Source organism: Carassius carassius, chromosome 49 (genome assembly GCF_963082965.1).
Source record: "Carassius carassius chromosome 49, fCarCar2.1, whole genome shotgun sequence".
NCBI lineage: Eukaryota > Metazoa > Chordata > Actinopteri > Cypriniformes > Cyprinidae > Carassius > Carassius carassius.
The window spans coordinates 13,172,473-13,193,026 of record NC_081803.1 but is presented as its reverse complement, the minus strand read 5'-3'; the positions used below and the strand labels follow the sequence as shown (position 1 = coordinate 13,193,026).

The following is a 20,554-nucleotide window of genomic DNA, read 5'->3' as shown; positions in this document are numbered from 1 at the left end:
GCCATGTTAGAGGTGAAGGAGAGATATGTTGTGATGTTTATGAAGTGCTGCTGTCACTGAAGCTCAGAATTATATTCATTAATATGAATCCTGCAGAGGAGGCTCTGCGAGAACATGATTTCTGAAATCACCTTTTGTCACAACACCAATAAACAGGTGTAAATGACAAAAATAGTGAACAGATTGTATTTAACCACTTAATACAGCTGATGATGCTTTGGCACTACTGAGACTGAACAGGTTAAATCTAATTTTCATATTAAATCTTTATGATTATGAATATTTTAAATTTAACATGTAAATCATATTAGTTTTGCTATGATGGTATCATACTACTATATCACAGTAGTTTTTCAATGTGCCTTACGCACATATGCACCTAATGCCTAATTACTAGTAAATTCTAGTTTTGTAGTGGACATTGTTTTTTGTAATGCATGATAGTTTTTTTGTTGTTGTTGTTGTTGTTGTTGTTGTTGTTGTTTTTTGCTTTATGTTTGGGGTCAGTAAGGTTTTTTAACGCATTTGAAATAAGTGTTTTATGCACAAAAGGCTGCATTTATTTGATAAAAATACAGTAAAAACAGCAAATATTTTTACAGTTTAAAATAGCTGTTTTCCATTTTAATATATATTTTAAAAATAATTTAATCCTGAGATGGCTCTAATCTCTAATCTTCTGTGTCACATGACCCTTCAGAAATCATTCAATATGCTGATTTGGTGCTCAATAAATATTTAGTATTATCAATGTTTAATCAATAAAAAATCTGTTGTCTAGCTACACATACTATTTTTGGTGCATAGTAACCTACACTGCAAATGCATACATTCACTAGCCAGTTAGCATGCACTACTTGGAGTTCACTTAATAATACATATTTGATTGTTGTACTTCCTATACTAGTCTTTTAGTGTACACTACCTATACATTTTCCATTCTTTGTAGTGCATACTTGTTTTCCACTGCATACAAACTATAAATATGCCACACTCTTTGTAAAATCCCAAAATAGCCTTGATTTATAATATTCAAACTTTCCATTACAAAGCATACAAAGATAAATCAACAGCAGGTGGCATGCAGCTCTGTCTGGATAAACGCTCTGATTGGCCAGGATCATTATAATGTTAATGTTAGGTTATGTTACTCAGAAATGAATTCAGGAATAAAAAGCTGCATGCCCAAGTTCCTTGAATTGTTTTTTTTTTTTTGATTATTGCATTATTAGCACATGACAAAAAAAGCAGGGGGGAGGGTATGTGAGGTCGCTCTCCTGGATTCCTTGCTGATTAAAAGAGAAAAAAAGAGCTTCACTTCAGCATTGGGTGAAGACAGAGATGTTTGTCTCTTGAACCCTGAGGGCTTCTATGATGTGGAAATTCAAGATTGATTCTCGTGTTGTGTGAACTGTTTCCAGGAGACATGAAAGTGTGAAGCTCCAATTTGTTGAGAAAAGAGTTTTGCCTGAATACAGCATGGAGTTCTCAGGTGTGCCTGGCGTCAAAAAATAGTGCTCCATAACATTCTTTGGAGCATTATTCCGAGGCTTTGTGATTTTTTGCTCTGCAGCACCAAAAAGAGAAACCCTTTTATTTTCCCTCTTCCGTCTTTCTTGTCAAAAGACAGCAGTGGCTTAAAAGTTAAAAGAGGTCACAGCAGCCTGTCATAACTCTCGTTTAAAGCACTGGATGGGTGAACAGTGCAGAATTGCAGCTACTGCGAGGGGTAAAGGGACTTGACTGACAGGACACAGAAGATCAGTCCTTCTCAGGGTTGATGTACAATCTCTCCATCAACACAAAATCAATAGACTATCATTCTACATGTTCAGCGAATCAGAATTAATTATAGCATCTCAGAAGCTCACGCCAAGAAACTGCAAAGTCAGGTGTTCCTCCACAGATCATGTGCCACCCTATATTGAGAGAAAGTATGGTGAAGGCAGGAAATGATAAGGAGAAAGCGGGGGAATGGGAACAGATTACAAGGTGGATTTGAACTTGTGCTGCCCCTTTCAGCTCTAAAGCTCAGTGTGTTAATTACTAGACTACAGCTCCAACATGAGCTCTGTTTTCAATATAAAATGTACATATGACGGAACTATTTAATACAGAACAGTGCGTTTGCATGACCTAAGAAAAAAAAATATGTCCAAAAGCAAAGCAGAACACAAGTCCGGTAACATAATATTTATTAAATACCCTCTTCATCTCTTATAAGACAGATTGTGAACATCTTGCCAGCTTTAATGACAGACAGAAATAAACAAGAGATGGAAATTCTTCTTGCAAACTGCTTGACTTTGTGCAACAGACACAGTCCTGTCAGCTGACTAAAAATACACAACCGCAGGAGCCTTTTTATTCAAGCAAATGAAGGGAAGCAAATGATGATGTAATAGTAATAGCATGTTATAAACGAGTACAAATGAGTGAGTGATTGTTCGTTCAATCAGAATCCTGAACAGAAAAAGAGAAACTCATGCTTTTTAATGGCTAATCAACTCTGTCCTGAGCAGTCAAGAAAAAAAAAAACATAAATCATAGTTTTTATATAAAATCTGGTGTGCAATCAAATGCTTAGAGAGAGAGATTAGTACCCTTGTTAGCGGGGGCTGTAAATTCCTTACCTTCATTTGCATGTTTACGTGTTCATACTGCATGTGTTTAGATGTGTTTGGTGTGTGTTTATGCTCATGCAGTCTTCATTTTGTTTACCTTGCTCTGCAGAGGAGTAGTTTAGACCTTTAAGCACATCATTCAGTGAAACCGATCTCCCACCTTTAAAGTCTCTGACTGCAGTCCAGATGTCCAGAGTCACCCCACACACCTGCACTAGCCTGCCCTGAACTGCTCAACACACTGACGCAATCTGCCAGGAAAAAAGTGACATGTAGAGTCCTACATCTCTCTCCCACTAGCACAGGCTCTAGGGATGCAGGTATCAGCTGCTTAGTTCTGGGCCTTGGTGATAAAATAAACTGCAAACAGCATTCAGGAATTTCTAATAGGTTTGTGTGGGCAAAATATCAAGTCTATGGAGTTTGTTTTGCTGCGGGGTGCATTTTAAGAATGAAGTGAAGTGCTGGCAACCTGTGCTGGGTAATGCTGTCTGTTGTTGGTCAAGGATCTGAATAATTACAGAAAAACTTTTGTTGTTTTGAAACGGTCCTAAAATAAGCTTGATGCGTGTTATTGTTTTTGTCAAATAAAACGAAATGATGAAAAAACATTCAGAGAAACAATATTGAATAAAAATCTTTATTACTTTTGTATATATTTAGAAATTTTACAAACCCTTTTAAACTGTGTGATAAAAATATTAATTGTGATATTGTACAGATTAGGGCTGGTCTGAATACCATTTGTTGAGAGCTTCAAAGCTTCAGTAGTAATCAACATCAAATATTTGAAGCTTCAGAGGGAGGGGGATGAACATATTCTTCTCCAATAAAGGCAGGAATCTCTGTGTGTCTGTCTGTTTGCATTTTTATTATGTCGAGAACCGTTCTTCCAATCGACATGGGTGACAGGTGTGTTGTTGCGGACCCAAGTGAGTGTAGTGTCGCATTTTGGTGCAATATGGACACACAAAATGATCAGAATTAACAAACTTTTAATAAACTACAAACCAGCGCGAGCCAGAAATGGCATGCCTCACGCGGGCAGCATTTATATGCTCTGAGAACGGACACTGCACTAGTGATACAAAGCACACAGGTCTGTTAAGAAAAATACTTTTAATACAGACAAATTATTGGGCTGGGCTACTGTACGTATTTTTATGACTGCTGTATTCGCAAGTATTTTCCAAGCAAATTAAGTGCATGTTTTATCATGTGTAAAATTACTGATTAACATGGCAGATAAAAGCAGTTCATTTTTTTTTACACCAACAATATACTATATATTGTTCTACTTACTGAACTCAGGTGAACTTAATGTGCTGTTGTGGTTTCAGATCACATATCTGGCACACTGCCTTTGTCTTTTCCTCAATTTAAAGTGCACCCACGCAGCTGAGGTCTTCAGCATTTTGTCTTCTCTTCCAGATGAACTGAATCATGAAGTTCATGACACTTTTGGGTGATTCATATTCAAGCGTAAATGAGAACCATTTCGCAGGGGATGCCAGGTGTTCGAAAAAAAAAATGTATAAAAAGGAATATGCAAAACCTTAAAATTGAAAATCAAATAATCTAATCTTCTGATCCAGCCCTAATATAGATCATATAATTGTATTATAAATTTTAAATTTTTGAACCCAAAACAAATGAAAATTGTATTTGCAAAACAAACTTAATTTAATCTTTTTTATTCTGCCCAATATTAAAGTTCATTTAGATGTACAAACCTGAAGAGAATCATAATACTAAAGTTCTTAAAGTATAAAATAATTTATATAAATCTTAATAATCTTATCCTAGTCAGATTCAGTAAATGATAACTTTTTAATTTTTACAATTTTCTCTGAACTTTTCCACAGACTCACCAGCACCCCTTCAAGGGACCTGGACCCCATTGTGAAAACCCCTTATGTAATGCAGTGGCAAGTGACTTTAAAATAGATTCGACATTAAATATACTTAATATACATAATATACATAATATTTTTGGTCAATACTGGTTTGTCAGTGACCAAATAGCATGGCCTACAGTCAATATAATGCCAATATATATAGTATGTATTCACCATTTGGTGAAAAATAAAAAAGCTTCACAAAAATGTAGGGTGAACTCAGTCCAGACTATGCAGATCGACTATCTATTTTCTCTGACATAGTTTGTAATTTTGAGATTGCGTAATTTGCCAGATATTGATTGCTCAAGTGGCCCATCTCTACTCTCAAAGGCCAAGTAATGGATATAGAAAACAAGCAATTTCTCCAAAATACATAGTACCTTTCTGTGGTCAGGAAATTAATCATCTGGGCCAAATTTATAGAGAGAAAGTCAGAGCAAAAGATGATGGAGATGTCCGAGAGGGGACTTTTTGTGAATTCATGTTCCAAACAATAAACAGGAAAAAGCGAGGCCAAGTGTGATTACATCCTCAGTGTTTTTCTGCATTGTTTTTGTTTTTTCTTCTCTCATTCTCTGTCCTCTCAAAGGTTATTGAGTCTGGTGAAAGGAAATGGTCTGAAAGACAGCAAGGTGTTGGACCATTTGGTGTGTGGCCAAGCCACAATGTCATTATGCCCTGATGGCGTTTCAATCCGGAATGGGTGACAAACAGCTGTCTCTAATGCAATCACTAACAGATGCATCTAGTCTTTCATCCCCTTACCGGGGCTGGACGCAAGCTCCTTTCAGCCATAAAATAAATCAAACTACAGTAGAGGTCCATTCCACCATTGCGAATTAATTCTGAAATTTCAAAACCCTGATTAATCCCGGGTCTCTGAATCATCTGGATGGTCATTCATTCTGACAGCACCCCATACTCCTGTCTGGCCCTGTGATGATGGCTCAAATGATTAGGGTTTAATGAGAGACAAGAGAATGTTGATGTAAGGTAAAGGAAAGTGGAATTAGACAGATAACGTTGAGCAGCTCGCTGTGAAATCAAAATTAGCACCCTCTCAATCTTATCAGCAAGAAGCTTATTTTTTTCCAAGGCAGCAGTCCATTCAGACCTCTCCCGATTATTCTTTTCTCCATCTCTGCTGCAGATATTCACAAAATATCTGATCATTCAATATGGTTCAGTTAATATACAAGAGAACTTTGTGCTTTCTGCAGGAGTCAGGATATGTGATCGCTAGATATCACAACTGAGATTTGTGAGAAAAAGTAATGGGAGGAAGTGAAGCTATAAAGCAGATGCATAAAGCCTAAAAATATAGATTATTTACTACATGTTTATCAATGCAAAACTTTATTACAGCTTTTATTTAGGATCTGAAAAGTTGCAAATAACATTGTTAAGACGTCTTCATATATTATATTACATGTACAGCATTATTTCAGAATTTGTAAAGTGATGGAATAAAAGCTTTTAGTGAAACGCGAACTAGGGGTTGACCGATTATTTGAGCCGATATTTAGCATTTATATGATTATCTGTATCTGTAATTTTCAAAACTGATTTGCAGATAAAATAACTTAATTTTGAAATGCCTTGTTTGGCTCTGATGCAGCCTGATGGAACTCACCACTTAAAGCTGGCCTAAAGCAATCTCTGCCCAACGCTCATCTGATTTATCGGGAGTCACGAATCTGACCAATCAATGCGGAATCTAGTCATATAAATAAAATTTACAGTATAATGCAGTATGTCATGGAATTTGTTAAAGTTTGGATGAATTAATCAAAAGAAGGTCAGTACACTTAAATAGAGTTGTGATATGGACTAGTATAGCTGTAAATATTAAGCCGCAAAAATGATATTTAAATATGAATCCATCTCTTTTTTTCTTTTTTTTTCTACACATAAATTGTGTGACGCTCACTGTGATTTCAGCTTCTGTCGTCTCACTACATGAGGACATAAATACATGAACAACATCTTCAGAACTGCTCTGACTCCCTCTGAGAGTCATTTCACGAGCATTTGATAGTTTAATTTCAGTAAAACTATCATATCATTTGCATAGGAAACACAGTAGAGCTTAAGATCTTTGCCTGAACCAGACGGGACCCGACGGGTTTGGTCGGGTTCGGTCTTAATTTATATCATCTTACGCGGGCTCGGGCCGGGCTCGGGCTTGTGCTCCGGTTTGCGAGGTAAACGAGCGGTCATGTGATGTGTTTTGATTAGCGTGAGAAAGATGCGAAAATGGATGCTGAGTAGGTGTGACGAAGGCTTGCCTATGGTGATTACGTTTTGGTTGCACCAGCAACTATAGAAAAGTCTGAAGTGTGGAAAAGTTTTGACCATGTTTATAATGAGAATAATGAGTGAATAATGACGCACCATCAGTGAGCACAGGAATGTGCTGAAGACATCTACAGTGGATTCAATCATTTTCCAAAAACATAGGCTTAGCCTAATCGCTGAGTAATAAAGTTTTTTAAAATGAAAACTAAATATTCCTTGAGTCTTAAATGCATAATGTGGACAGAGTATTTACGCTAATGTTTGCATTTTTATTTTATTAAATATCATCTGCTAGTGGCGAAGCAAATCCGGAGCCTTTATCTTAATTTAGTTATTGCCAAATACCCATCTTAATTTAAAATTTATCTTAATTTAATTTGTTAAAAAAGACTCATTTTTATTGGTGCGTTTGTCTATTTATAGGCTAAATGAGCCTATGTCTATTTAGAGTGCTGAGATGTTAAGATGTTACAGAGGACTTATTTTATTTCCTTATTCCAACTTCCAAGTGGTGTAGTCTACGTTAGTTATTAATAAATTATGTTAAAACATGAATAAATGACTCATTCTTGACAAAATGCAAAAGAGCTGTGTGTGTGCGCACATTTGAATAATGTCGGGCCGTAAACGGGTTCGGGCTTTTAAAAAGCTGTCAATCAAAATGTACTTTTTGGGCTCGGGTACTGTCGGGCCTAACTTTTAAGGCCCGATTACAGCTCAAAAACACAGAATACAGAAATACAGAAACTTAAAAGTTCCTCAAGACAACCCGTCAAAATATAGGTCTGGGCTAGCTTAAAGAAATTATAAGAAATAAATAAATTACGTTCAATCGTAATTACATTATTACGTAAGTACAATAAATTTAAAATAATTGAAATTTCTATTGTCACATAGGCTAAGATTAGGATGACAAATTTAGACATTTCAATAGGCTATTGAACTAAGTGTGTCTGTAAAAGTCTATTAGTATTATAATTTAATGAAAATAGTTGCAGCCTTTTGAACAACTTCTACAATATAGCTATGAAGACAATTAAATTATTTACACTTATTATGTTTTTTTTTAGTTTATTAATTGATGTTCATTATATGATGAATTGAATAGTCACCTCTACTATTGTAGGTTATGTTTTAGCAATCAGAAAATAATTAATCAGGAATTATGATAGGTTATGCTATTACACCTACATTTCTAACATGTAAATTATTGAAGCCAAATACTTACATTTCCCCAAGCTGTTTAACTGTAGTACAGTATCCATAGGCTTAATCATGAAGCATACAGCGGCCCCACTTTTACCTCTCTCTTTATATTACCCTTATTGCAGATGGACTCACAGAGGAAGACAAGAGTAAGAAGTGCAGTGTGGGAGTACTACACTCAATCACCACCAGGGAAAGCAGTTTTTGTCAAAGCCCTTGTTATTCTTAATTTTGACGTTCATTTTTACACCAGACATAAATGAGCAGTTCCAATGAAAATGCCTCTAAAAGCCATCTTGGTCAAAAATGAAATGCACAACACTAAGCGAATGCTCTCCACACATAGTATATAATCATCAAGTACTTTTACTTCAAATGCGCTAAATCCCTGCCTCAACCCATTCAGAAGTACTTACTTAGAAACATATCACAGTAGCCAGAAAGAAATGCTAATTTTAAAGAAAAACGTCAGACATACTTAGAGGCTTTTGCATCTGAACTCTTCATATATTGGTTCAAAATATTGGTTATTGGTCTACTTGCATCGGCCCTGAATAACATATATCTGTTAAACCTAACGTGAACTGAAATAATAAATTTTTTACATTTTGTGAACAAAAAATGGTTAGGGTGTCAAATTTGGAACCCAAAGGTCTGGGTTCGAGTCTCGATACCAGCAGGGATTGTAGGTGGGGGGAGTGAATGTACAGCGCTCTCTTCTACCCTCAACACCACGACTGAGGTGAGACTACCAAACCCCCAAATGCTCCCCGGGCACCGCAGCAGGAATGGCTGCCAACTGCTCCAGGTGTGTGTTCACAGTGTGTGTGTGTTCACTACTCACTGCTGTGTGTGTGCTCTTGGATGGGATGAATGCAGAGCACAAATTCAAAGTATGGGACACCATTCTCAGCTACATGTCACAACACTTTTACTTTATAAACACTTTTAATTATAATGATTCATCACACTTGATCTTTTCATGGTTTAATTATTATCAGATCAGTAAAAAAAAACATCAAGTACAAACTCCCAAACACCAAAACAAGATAGTATATCACAGTTCAAATTACCTTTACTTAATAATCAAAATATGATTGTTTGACCAAATAATGCAGCCCTAATAAACACAAATCCACAGAGAAAGAGAGAATATTGGATTGATGTGCAGGTTAAACCAGGTGGACTCTTTTAGAAATTGCAGGGATTTGCTTCTATCCTCCAGCATTTGGGAGGCTGGTGATAACGACAGCAGATATATCAGGTGTCAACAACAACAGACAAAGAAGTGGCTGGAAGATATTATCAAAGAAGACTCAGTCAGATGCACTCCTTTTGCAAACACAAGAGCAGCGTTCTCCAGGAACCATCATGAGATGGCGGTTCAAATGTTTTCACCACCTACTAAAATGCTGAGGTGCATCTCAGAGATGTTTTTTGTTCCACATTGAGAGTAAAGATGCCGGGAGAGAGGAAATTGGCTGCTCTGAGTTTCAACAAGTAGCACAAGGCCTTTGTACCAGCTCTCGGTGGTATTAACAAGCTATGAAAGCATCACACCAATAAATCACAGGACTGTCAACAACCACAATTGGAAAAGTGAGTGCCTTTCCCAACCAACAGACTCTAAAACTACACACCAAGTCCAGGATTAATTAAGTCTAATATTTTAATATAAACCACTCATCTTACTCCTCAATCAGAGTTCTTGATGTAGGCTGGACGTATCTACTCAGATTTAAAATAGCAAGGTTGGCAACTGTGTCCAGAGAGGAAGCGGTTTGTTGAAATGCATTAAGTTTGACAAGTTTGGCTTGCGTTTTGATTGTAGGTTTACACCCTAGTTAGTTTTTATTTTCCTTTTTTTTCATATGATACAGTTCATTTATTTTTTTGCAACAAACAAAACAGGCATTTGTCAGGAAAGTTATTGTCACCCTAGTCCCTTTCCTAACAGATTTTCAAACATGGCAATAACAACACTCAAGGGAAAACAGGCTTTACTCACTGCACATCTGAAGCTAGGATTTAAAGTCTCACAGCACTAGTGAATTCATGCTTCTATTGTATTCCTCATTAACTTTCTTTCTTTTAATTGCTTAAACCATCCTAAAATCTAAATGACCTGTCATCTGTGACCTGTAGTTTACTCTCACAGCCACATTTTCTCATATGCACTTTTGTTAATGAGTGGCTGTTTATTTTAATTGTTACTTGTGTCTTTTCTTTTTTGTACTTCTGTAGCTCATCAATTTCACCTTTTAAACCATAGCAGTCCTCCTCTTCATCTTCCAGCCAATAAACTGCCATATCCCATAATCCTCTCCAGACAGTTCGGCACTTCAACGCCCACTCACTGCCCTCAAACTCCCTCAATTCTTGTCACATAATTCTGTAAGAGGGCTTTAATTTAGCCTTTGCCGTTGAGTACTTACGCAATGAATCTTATTTTTAATGTAATGCTCTTATGTTTTTGGTCTAACAGTAATCCGAACTGGCAGAGTTAGGTTTCTGCTAATGTACGGGAGATATGACTGAAAACATCACCTTGGGTGGTCGGGTATGATGACACCAATAACTGTAAACTGTGCAGCTGTCACAACGACTGGCAATGCATCTGTGAAACTGCTGCACCCATCATACAATCTGAATGGAGGTTTATAACATTGGCGGAATTTAAAATAAGCCAATATATTTGGACAGGTTTAACTTTTAATTTAATTTAAAAAAATGATCAAACATTACATTAAATAACCATGATGTGTTCCAACTCACTGTAGAATGAACTGCCATATTACTAAAATCAAGACAGTCACATTTGGAACATTTAGGAAATGTTTAAGGAACGTTCAGGGAATGTTTAGGGCTGAGTGAATGAATCTAAATTTTGAAACTCACGGAGCGGATCATATTATGTTTTTTGTGTCACAGATCGGATCGTTTTTCAGATCAGTTTCCATTCCATTTTTTACTTAAAGCTAAGTACTTATTCGATACCACAGCAAAAACTATGACCTAACTAAGAAAGTTCATACATGATTAAAGACATGGGAACAGCCAGTAAAAAATAAGAACAAAGCATAAATAAATACAATAGAACAAAGTTATAAATAAAATAAGGTTGGTAGTATTCAGGTGCAGAAATGTTGAAAAATGCATATTTCCAATTTCATCATACACCCCTTCACTGGCTTAATGTTTAAAATTCTAAGCAAACAGCAGGCACTGTGTATCAAATACACTGTCAATCAGTCATCTTCATTTGAAAGTTTCTCTATCCCTGCACAGAGGTTAAGCTTTATTAAAGTTGGTGTAATCCTGTTAGTCATGAGAATATCCTGAAGGTTACTAGTTCATGTCCCTTTTTTCAGACATATGACAATCCAAAACATTAGTCACCAAAATAACTATCCTGTCTTTGTGTGTGCAACACAAGTGCCCAAACATATACAGTATACATGTTTTCCTGTCATTACTGGAATTTTAACCGATGTCTATTTTTTGATCTATCCTCTAACCCTAAGTCAAACCAAAACCCTCATAACCAATTTCATTAAGACACTGTTTATTAAATTGCTTTCCTCACCGAAGTTGTTAGCTAGTCCCCACAATGTAGCTGAATTCAGGTTTTATTTTCCCTGTGGGGACATTTGTTCCGCCCAATATAGGCAAAACCTGACATACACACACACTTTAGCTATATATATTGTTTCCAATTGAGGACATGCCCAAAGGGAGGTTTTGTCACATTTACCTCACTTTGGATGACAATTTTATTCCCAAACTGTAGCTAAGTACAAACATACAGAACCCAATAAGCTACTTAATAAAAGTGAAACACATACAAACTGCTTAAAATAGTTATTTACATAACAAGTAACTCCTTTAGAAGTTTCCTTTAGAAAATCAAGTGCTTGGGAACTACTGGGCCACAAAGAAAGTAATGCACTACATTTGAAAACAGAACAAAACGACTTATATCTTCACTGATAAACATTTTTGTTGTCAAGTAAATGGCATGGAAAAACAAACATAATTTCTGCATTAAATTATTTAGTTCAGGCAAAAATAAAATACTATTTTATAAAAACTTTTCATAACAGTTATTATCAAGTTTCAACTTAACCTTCTTCATCAGTAAGTCAATTCAAAGTGGCTGAAAACGTCCAATGAACTGCAGGTTGAGAATCTAATTAAAAATTAGTGCAACAACTGATGGTTTCAATTATACTAGGTTGAAATAGTTTACAGCCCATGCACCCAAACTTATAATAAAGAATAACAAAGCACATTTAACTAATTTCGACTTAACTAAGCTATTTTACCCTATAACATAAACTGATCAAAATCAGCTGACAAACGTCATGAACCGACATGAACCGACATGCTTGACAGTTCTGATGCTCTTTTTACGCAGGACACGGGAACATGACAGCATGATAAATGCACAACCATCACCGCCTACCTGAGGAAGAGCGTCTCTCCTTGTCGGACGGTGATATTGTCCATCTGTTTGTTATCGGACTGGGATTCTCCCTGACTGCGGACAGGCAGACCTGCGGGGAGAAGGAACAGCAGTCTGAGACTCATCACCACACACCTCCTCCAGGACGCCGCCGCGCAGTATCCACACACAACCATCTTCATCTGTGGACTGGAAATCCGTTCACAGATGTCCAAAAAGAGAAACGCGTTAGTTAGCCATTACAGTTCAGATCTGTTAATCCAGATTTCCTCCCCAGGTAGACAACAAAATCCCTCGCGGACAGAGCGCTTATCGATGACCGCGCCGTGCCGTCGCCATGGAAATGGGGGTAAAATTAAATAACCTATGAATTAAATGTACCCTTTAGAGGTGCCCTCAATCGTTCTCGTTTATTAGGTCCTATTGACTTTAATATCCTAACTGAAAATCCACTTCTTTCGCTCACTGACCCGCTATCTCAAACTTCAAGAGCGAAGTCAAGAGCGATTTCTGACACTGAACCAGCCAAAATATCTCTCCAGCTGCGCGTGAATAGATATGGAGTGTGTTTGTGGTTCCTCAGTGCAGTACAGTATGAGTATACACCGATTCTTCCCAAAGAAAAGAAAAGAAAAGAAAAGAAAAGAAAAGAAAAGAATAGAAAAGAATAGAAAAGAAAAGAAAAGAAAAGAAAAGAAAAGAAGAATTAAGTCCCCCTCCAGTGGGACAGTTGCTTAGTTTTCTTTTAAAGCCTGCTGGGCTGTAGACCACGCACAAGTTGGAAAAACCGCGTGCTGTTGTCATAGTAGCAGCGGCAGACGCGTCGACGCCGGGCAGTAAAGCGCCAAAAACTGCGCGCGAATCAGCGACTATTGTGTGGAGTATAATGCGATGCGTGAGCAACATTGCAGTCTGTGCCATTCAACAAGACTGTTCAAGGAGCACTCAAGAGATAGAAAATTGAGCTTTGTTGCACAAAATCACAAATCCAATAACCCATATTTCTGAGGATTGAAAGGAATGATGTCTAGACAGAGAGGATGACAGATTTTTATATATATATATATATATATATATATATATATATATATATATATATATATATATATATATATATACAAAATCAAACCTACTTTTTAAGAGATTGTTTTGAATATCTAAGTTACTTCTTTGTTCTAATTGTTTACATGACTATTTAATAAATATTCAGAAATATAAAAAAATAAAAAACCTCAACACAGTTGCCTCAAAGCATACAATATATCAATCTATCTATCTGAAAGTTTTTGTCCTTCAAAAACAAAACTACAAGTCGAAGCTAATAGTCAGACTATGTGTATCATGATGGTGTATTACTCTGCTTGTTAAAAATGTAGTATGCAGTAGAGCTTACAATCACTGTCGGGCAAAACCTCAGTCTATTCAAAACCACTACTTTTCAGATTAAAAAAAAAAAAAAAACTGGGTTTAAAAAAAATTAAACACTGTGTTGTCAAACTTTAAAGTCTGGCAATGGATGATCCCCAATCGTTTAGTGTGTGATGGTCAGTTTTTCTTCTTACAAAGTCAGTAAGTGTATGATGCCCAGTTTTAAAATCTGTTCAGATTTGAAAAGTTTTCCAGCCTTTAGTTTTAGAATATAAAAATTTTTTGGAAGTTGCCTCAATGCATCTGATTGAACATAATGCTTCCGCAAATATGAAATGTCTAGTATTTCATAAGTGTTATCAGAGACACCACCTGCTTCCAATTTCTACCATCAGCCATAAGTAATCAATTCACTCAAGACAGCAGCACTTATTTCATTACAAGCTTCCCTTCCTGTTGAAGGACAAAATGCCCAGAGCATTTTAAGAGGAGCAATTCAAGAAACACAACATATTCTCTAGCCTCTCAGACAGATGGACTATCTCTGCGAATGTTGCGATGTGTCGCCACTAGGGGTGTAACGAGTCACTCGTTTTCTCGATGCATCGATTACAAACCCTGTCGATTCATATGCATCGATCTTGAAACATGATTTTTGAATCGTGAATCACCGATCTTGGACAATAATCGATTCAAAATGCTAAGAATCGAATGAATCGCAATTTCTATAGTGATTCAATGCTTTCAAAATGTATACACATTAAATTACTACACGCACGAATTAATGGAGACCTTGAAGAGTGTTCGTGAATCGTGCCTCTTATCTGTCCTTCACGCGCTCCACTGTTTACTGCCTGAGACTGTCACAGGATTGCGCTCGCGCTCCGTTCGTCTCTGACGCAGCTGACATATGATCTATAGGACTCGTGGCCAGTAGCTAATGCTAACGTGAAGTAGTTTTACTTTTCTGTAGTTTGTCAATGGCTCTCTGCATCTTAACGACGGAGTTACCGGAGCCGTCGACAGCTGTGTTTATTGCATGGACGGAGCAGAAATGTAAGTGTCTAAATCATACGCACAGATCCATTGAATGATAAATGTTTTTAAACAATGCGGATGAACCGAATATACGAAGGAAACTTTTAAAATTAACCACTGCATTAACAACGACCTTGAAATAAGAGCGCAAGATTTATCTGATAATCAGATGCATGAAAGTAGTGTTTGTTTCAATAGCAAACAGACATCTGGCGCGTTTTCTCTCAGAATCATTCGCTGATGGAGAGGAAAAGTTAAATAGAGATAAAGACGTTTTCACACTGAAAGAGAAGCGATCTCGCTCTCATAGACGTGCCAGGCTATATCTGCAGCTAAACTGAATAAAAGCAGAATGAACTGATGGAACTAAAAAAACCCACAAACAATTTATGAATGATGCAGTGCTAATTGACATTTATTACAGTACAGAAACTATAAAGTATATTTTCTACCTTATTCTGTGCAGAAAATTTAAATAATTGTTAATTAAATGTAGCCTAGTATATAAAACAATCATAAAATTGCCATTAGGAAAAAAATATCGATTACAAATGATTGATTATTGTCCAGCAGTGTATTTGATTTATTACAGCTAATTAAAAGTAATTAAAAAGATAATTCCTTGTAAAAAATAATAAAATAAAATAATAATAATAATAATTATTATTATTATATAGGCTACATACATAATATGATTGTATTTGACATTTCTGTCACTTCTGAAATTATGGCTACGCCCCTGGTGTGACAAAATGTTAGCTTATACATAATACTCTTTAAGCTCTTTTTTAAAAACTTGGCTTACGTACATTTTTACGTATGCCATGTCGCATCATTAAACTAGCATTTAACAATGGACAAAAGTTTTTTTTTTTTTCTTCTAACCTATGGTTCTCTAACCATAAATGCTACTGTAATTTGCCCCCTGACTAAGCATTTAAAGAATGTATTAGACGCATTTAAATAATCCCGTGAATGCACTTAAAGAATGCAGAATCGAATCGTTATAATCGAATCGAATTTAATTGTGAATCGAATCGAATTGAATCGTTCTAAATTTGCAAAAATCGTTCTTGAATCGAATCGAAAACCTATGAATCGTAATCGAATCGAATCGCTGCCTTGCCAAAGATTCACAGCCCTAGTCGCCACAGATCACTCTAGAGATCCACGTCCAAACGTGACAGTGGCCTAAACAACTGCATGCAGAGTAGCTGGTTTCTGAGCAGAAATTTCTGTTCTTTCATAAAAATTTCAAAATAAGTAGTGAGTGAAGCAGACCCTGTATAGAAGCCCATGAACACTGAGCATTTGTGGATGACTCATTTTTCTGCAGTGTTAAAGGTTGGGTCAATTTATTTAGCAAAAGCACTGAACATTCAATTTATTTGCTATCTATCTATCTATCTATCTATCTATCTATCTATCTATCTATCTATCTATCTATCATCTTCCTTCTTACTTGCTGGCTGGATAAATAAATAAAAAAAAAATACTAATATAATTTAGGCATGTTTAGTATGTGCTCCAGATGGTCTCCTCCTTCCTTTAAGATTTAAGTTTGCCCACCAGGGACCTGTGATAATGAGATCTCATTTTCAGAACTTCAGAAAGATCATCAGTATATAACTTTATCTGTGGCATGTGTGCGAGATGTTAACATGCATCAACTGAGCCAAAGCTGTAACAGAAAATGTTAGCTTTGGTATTTGGATCATGATGGATTTAAATACATTATATTTTCAAGACTTTGCTTTTTGTTTTCTCTTGATGACATGATCATGACATGATTCTTCCAAAAAAATTATAATATGCTGATTTGGTTCTCAGCAAACACTATAAAGGTTGACAGATTAAGGTTAACAATTGTGCTGCTTAATATTTTGTGGAAAATGTGATATAATTTCCCAGGATCCTTTGATGAAGAGAAAGAAAAGAACAGCATTAATTCAAATATACTTTTTTGTAGCATTATAAATGTCTTATTGTCTGTCATGTTTACTATTTTTTGCATTCTTGCTGATTAAAATGTTTAATTTCAAACTTTTATAATGTATCATGAGATACCAATATATTTCACACCAATATAAAATATGTTTTATTAAATATGATTATCTACTAATTTTTTGTTATGTAGAATGTGTCATTCAAAGTGTGCCACTATAATTACCTGGAAGCCATCCCATAGTGTATGTGGGATTTAAATAACATGTAATTGTAGAAATACTTTTGATTTCTAGCGTATGACTCTTGAGTCATAAGCCTGAGTCTAACTTTGACCAGAACAGTACAATCAAACCATGTTTATCAGTTGAAGTGGAAAGCATCAATTTGGAAGTACTCCTCGACCTCTGAGAAGGAGAAAAATATATCACAGGGAAATTTTGCCACTATAAGTTAAGACATCTGTATAAACTGAAGCTGTGAAACCTTCCTCACTAAGGCATCATAAGCTCTACTAAACTGTGCCCTGCTGGCAATTTTGACTTTAGTGCATTGGCACGCACTTCAATAACATTTGTGGGATGACAGCTCAATTCCCAGTTTGTGGGATCCCAGTTGATTTGGTGCAATGCTGCTGGCTATGTAATATCGTGTCACTATGAGAACTCAGTTATATATCATAGAGGGCCTTTTGTGATTTTCAGTTTTGCTTTATCCTGCTAAACACAACCCACTTCAGCATCCAAAACACCTAGCTGATGATTGCCTGGGTTAAGAGTACTGCTGAAAAACAATAATCAAGTTGAAATGCTGCTTTGAGAGGGATAATATACGTCCTCACGTATCTGTGAAAACAGTGTTTATGGCTTAAGTGAGAGCTCCCAGTGGCTTGCGTCCGGAATGTAACGGTAAACCGCCGTGTGCACGTCCACACATTCACTCTAGTGCGCTAAATCATTCTCTTTCTTCATCTAACACATTGGGATGAGTGATCGTGTAGATCTCTATACACCGGAACTGAAGAATCTGAGCTAAGAGAGACGGGGACAGAACTGGTAGCCCAGAGGAATTCGACTCTTTGGGGTAGAAGTGACCATTATTTTCCAACACAGGGATTGATGTCACATGAACTCCTCTTTGTCTTACACTAGTAATGGTTTTCTGTCTCTGCCTTGCTGTTTAACAGTGGTTTCTTCTAAATTGTTCTATATTGGAGTGTCAGAGCAAAGCTGGAACACTTTTGTCTCTAAAGGTCTCTAATATTTTACAGGTGTTTTTTATGGTTTACTTCTATAAGAATTTTTTTTTTGAATGAACTTATGAATACACACACACACATGCTACTATGATAGTAAGAACTATGATAGTATTATATATATTATGTTATATTATTAGTACACATGTCTGATATGCTAATTTTATGCTTAATATTTTGTGGAAACTTATCTTTTTTTCACGATTCTTTGATGAATTGAAGGATCAAAAGAACAACATTTTCTTGATTTTTTTTATTTGTCTTTCCATCTATTAATTTTAAACAATTTAATGTGACTTTGCTTAATTAAATGTTTAATTTATTTTTTAAAAATCTTTCTGTCAATCAGTCAGTCTGTCTGTCAGGCTTTATGTTTGTCTGTCAACAAATATTTACCATTTTTGGTTTGTAATGTCATTCCATGTGTGTCACTATATAATTTAAGATGCGGCATTTAATTAACATATAATTATAGAAATACTATCAGTTTCTTTCATTAAGATCAGATCCCCAGATAAAATATCATCAGCATCGGAATGTGATCATCCAGCAAATGCAATAAAGTGATCAAATCAGGATGTTGTCATTACACTCTTATCTATTCTCTTTTGTAACATGTCTGATTCTTCACATCTCAACCTCTAAGATCAGATTACTGACTTGCACAAAGCATCAAATATTTCTTTGACACAGATGCACATACAGTATGCATGCATATACAATACCTTTGGCAAAAAAATTATAATACCAGCTACATAATAAAGGACACAATACACTGACCGTGTCATAATGCTCTGGGGTTTTAATTCACAGCAGTCACACAACTATACTGTTATACTATAGAAACACACCAATGCAGCACTGGCAGTTATATTTTATGACGGTGCTGTAAAAAAATACAGCCATAACAAGCAATTAAAGGGGTATTTTCAAGGACAAGTAAGTTTATTGTATGGATTGGAGAGTAAGACATAAGTGTTTACCTCACTAGCATATTTATTTTTTATAGCCAAAGAAAAAACTGCAGTACAGGTAAGTAGTGAGTGAGATAATTAGTGTAATAATATGGCTATTCAAAGAAAGCACTTGCAGCTCTCTGACTCTGGGGTTGGGTTCATTAAAACTAATCCACCTGAAATGTTTTGAACTGGTTCATGCTCCAGTCAAATCCTGTTTTGAAACAGTGATAAGGGAATTGTGTGTATCGCTAGATCTTTAATAAAGTCTAAGAGGCAGGGGATAGTTTACTAGCGGCTATTATGAAAAATGAAATCAGATTAATGGGAATTATAAGCGCTGACAAGCATTTATATGATAATTTACTAACATTATGAAGAGGCGTGTATTAGAAGGAAGTGTATTAGAAAATAAAAAGAGCATCTTTCTTACTTCTGGCTGTATAGAAAAACAATAATAATAATTTCAACATTTACATATTTTAAAAAGTATTTTTACTTACTTTCGCCTAAAAGTGGACAGGAGTGAAAAAAATGTTTGCCTTGCTCAGTGATAGTGGATGTGCTGCTATTGTACACTAGTGGAACTTTCAAAAGTAATTCATGTTTTATACATCAAACTGGCTTTTGGCCGCTTTCATCATGGTCTTATGAAACAGAGCATTCCATTTGCATAGCATTCCAAAAGGTGTATTGCAAACCGGTTGGCGGAGATGGGTTTCCAAAATACCTCAAAGCATCGGTTCTACTTGAAACAGAGGCTGTGAAAGAGTATTTGCTCTTAAAAGTCGTCTCTCAAGCACTGACGTTTTAGAGAGATAGCGCTCATTACACACAGTGTTGCAGCAATTACTCTTATCTTGTGTCAACACCTCTCACAAACAGAACCCCCTTGAAGAATTTTGCGAATCAAGACACTTCTCATTTTCCGTACACTGGTTTAAATTCAGAGACTAAATTACAGCGAATAACTCTACATCTTGGAGCCATCTGGCTTGCCGCGCAGCCATATTTAATTTATGAGCACAGATTAGCCAATCGCTCTTCATACATGTTTAACTGACAGGTTAAAATTGGTTACCTGGGTACCGAGGAGTCCTGTCATTTAAAGTCTGCAGAGGTGAGAGTGTTTTGAGGGGTCTCTTCTGCATTTGACAAAATGTTATGTCACTCAATATGTGTGAGATATTATACAATCAGAAAAGGAAATGCAGATAAATATGAGTGCTACAGGAGTTTTCTTTAATAAAAACTGAAATCAAAATGACATTATTTACTCACTCTCAGCATATTCAAATGATCAGAAATCATTTGAATATGCTGATTTGGTGCTCAATAAATATTTCGTATTATTAACAATGGTGAAAAAAGTTGAACAGCTTAATATGTGTTAATTTGAAATAGAAATGTAATAAAACATGACATTTTAATGAATATAAAAGTCTTTACTGTCACTTCATAAAAAATGACATTTGTTTTGAGTTAACCTTGATAGGCTT

At 35.9% G+C, this 20,554-nt stretch overlaps 1 protein-coding gene across 7 annotated transcripts in view; it reads right to left on the bottom strand.

Moving 5' to 3' along the window:
* Positions 1 to 20,554, bottom strand: part of LOC132132221 (neurotrimin-like) — a 315,058-nt gene that overhangs the window by 83,635 nt on the left and 210,869 nt on the right. For 2 of the 7 annotated variants that reach the window (XM_059544548.1, XM_059544550.1), the window contains exon 1: positions 12,495 to 12,953. In XM_059544548.1, coding sequence (XP_059400531.1) covers positions 12,495 to 12,676 — 182 coding nt within the window. In that variant the 5' untranslated portion in view covers positions 12,677 to 12,953. The other 5 variants (XM_059544552.1, XM_059544546.1, XM_059544545.1 and 2 more) reach the window with 5 other exon arrangements.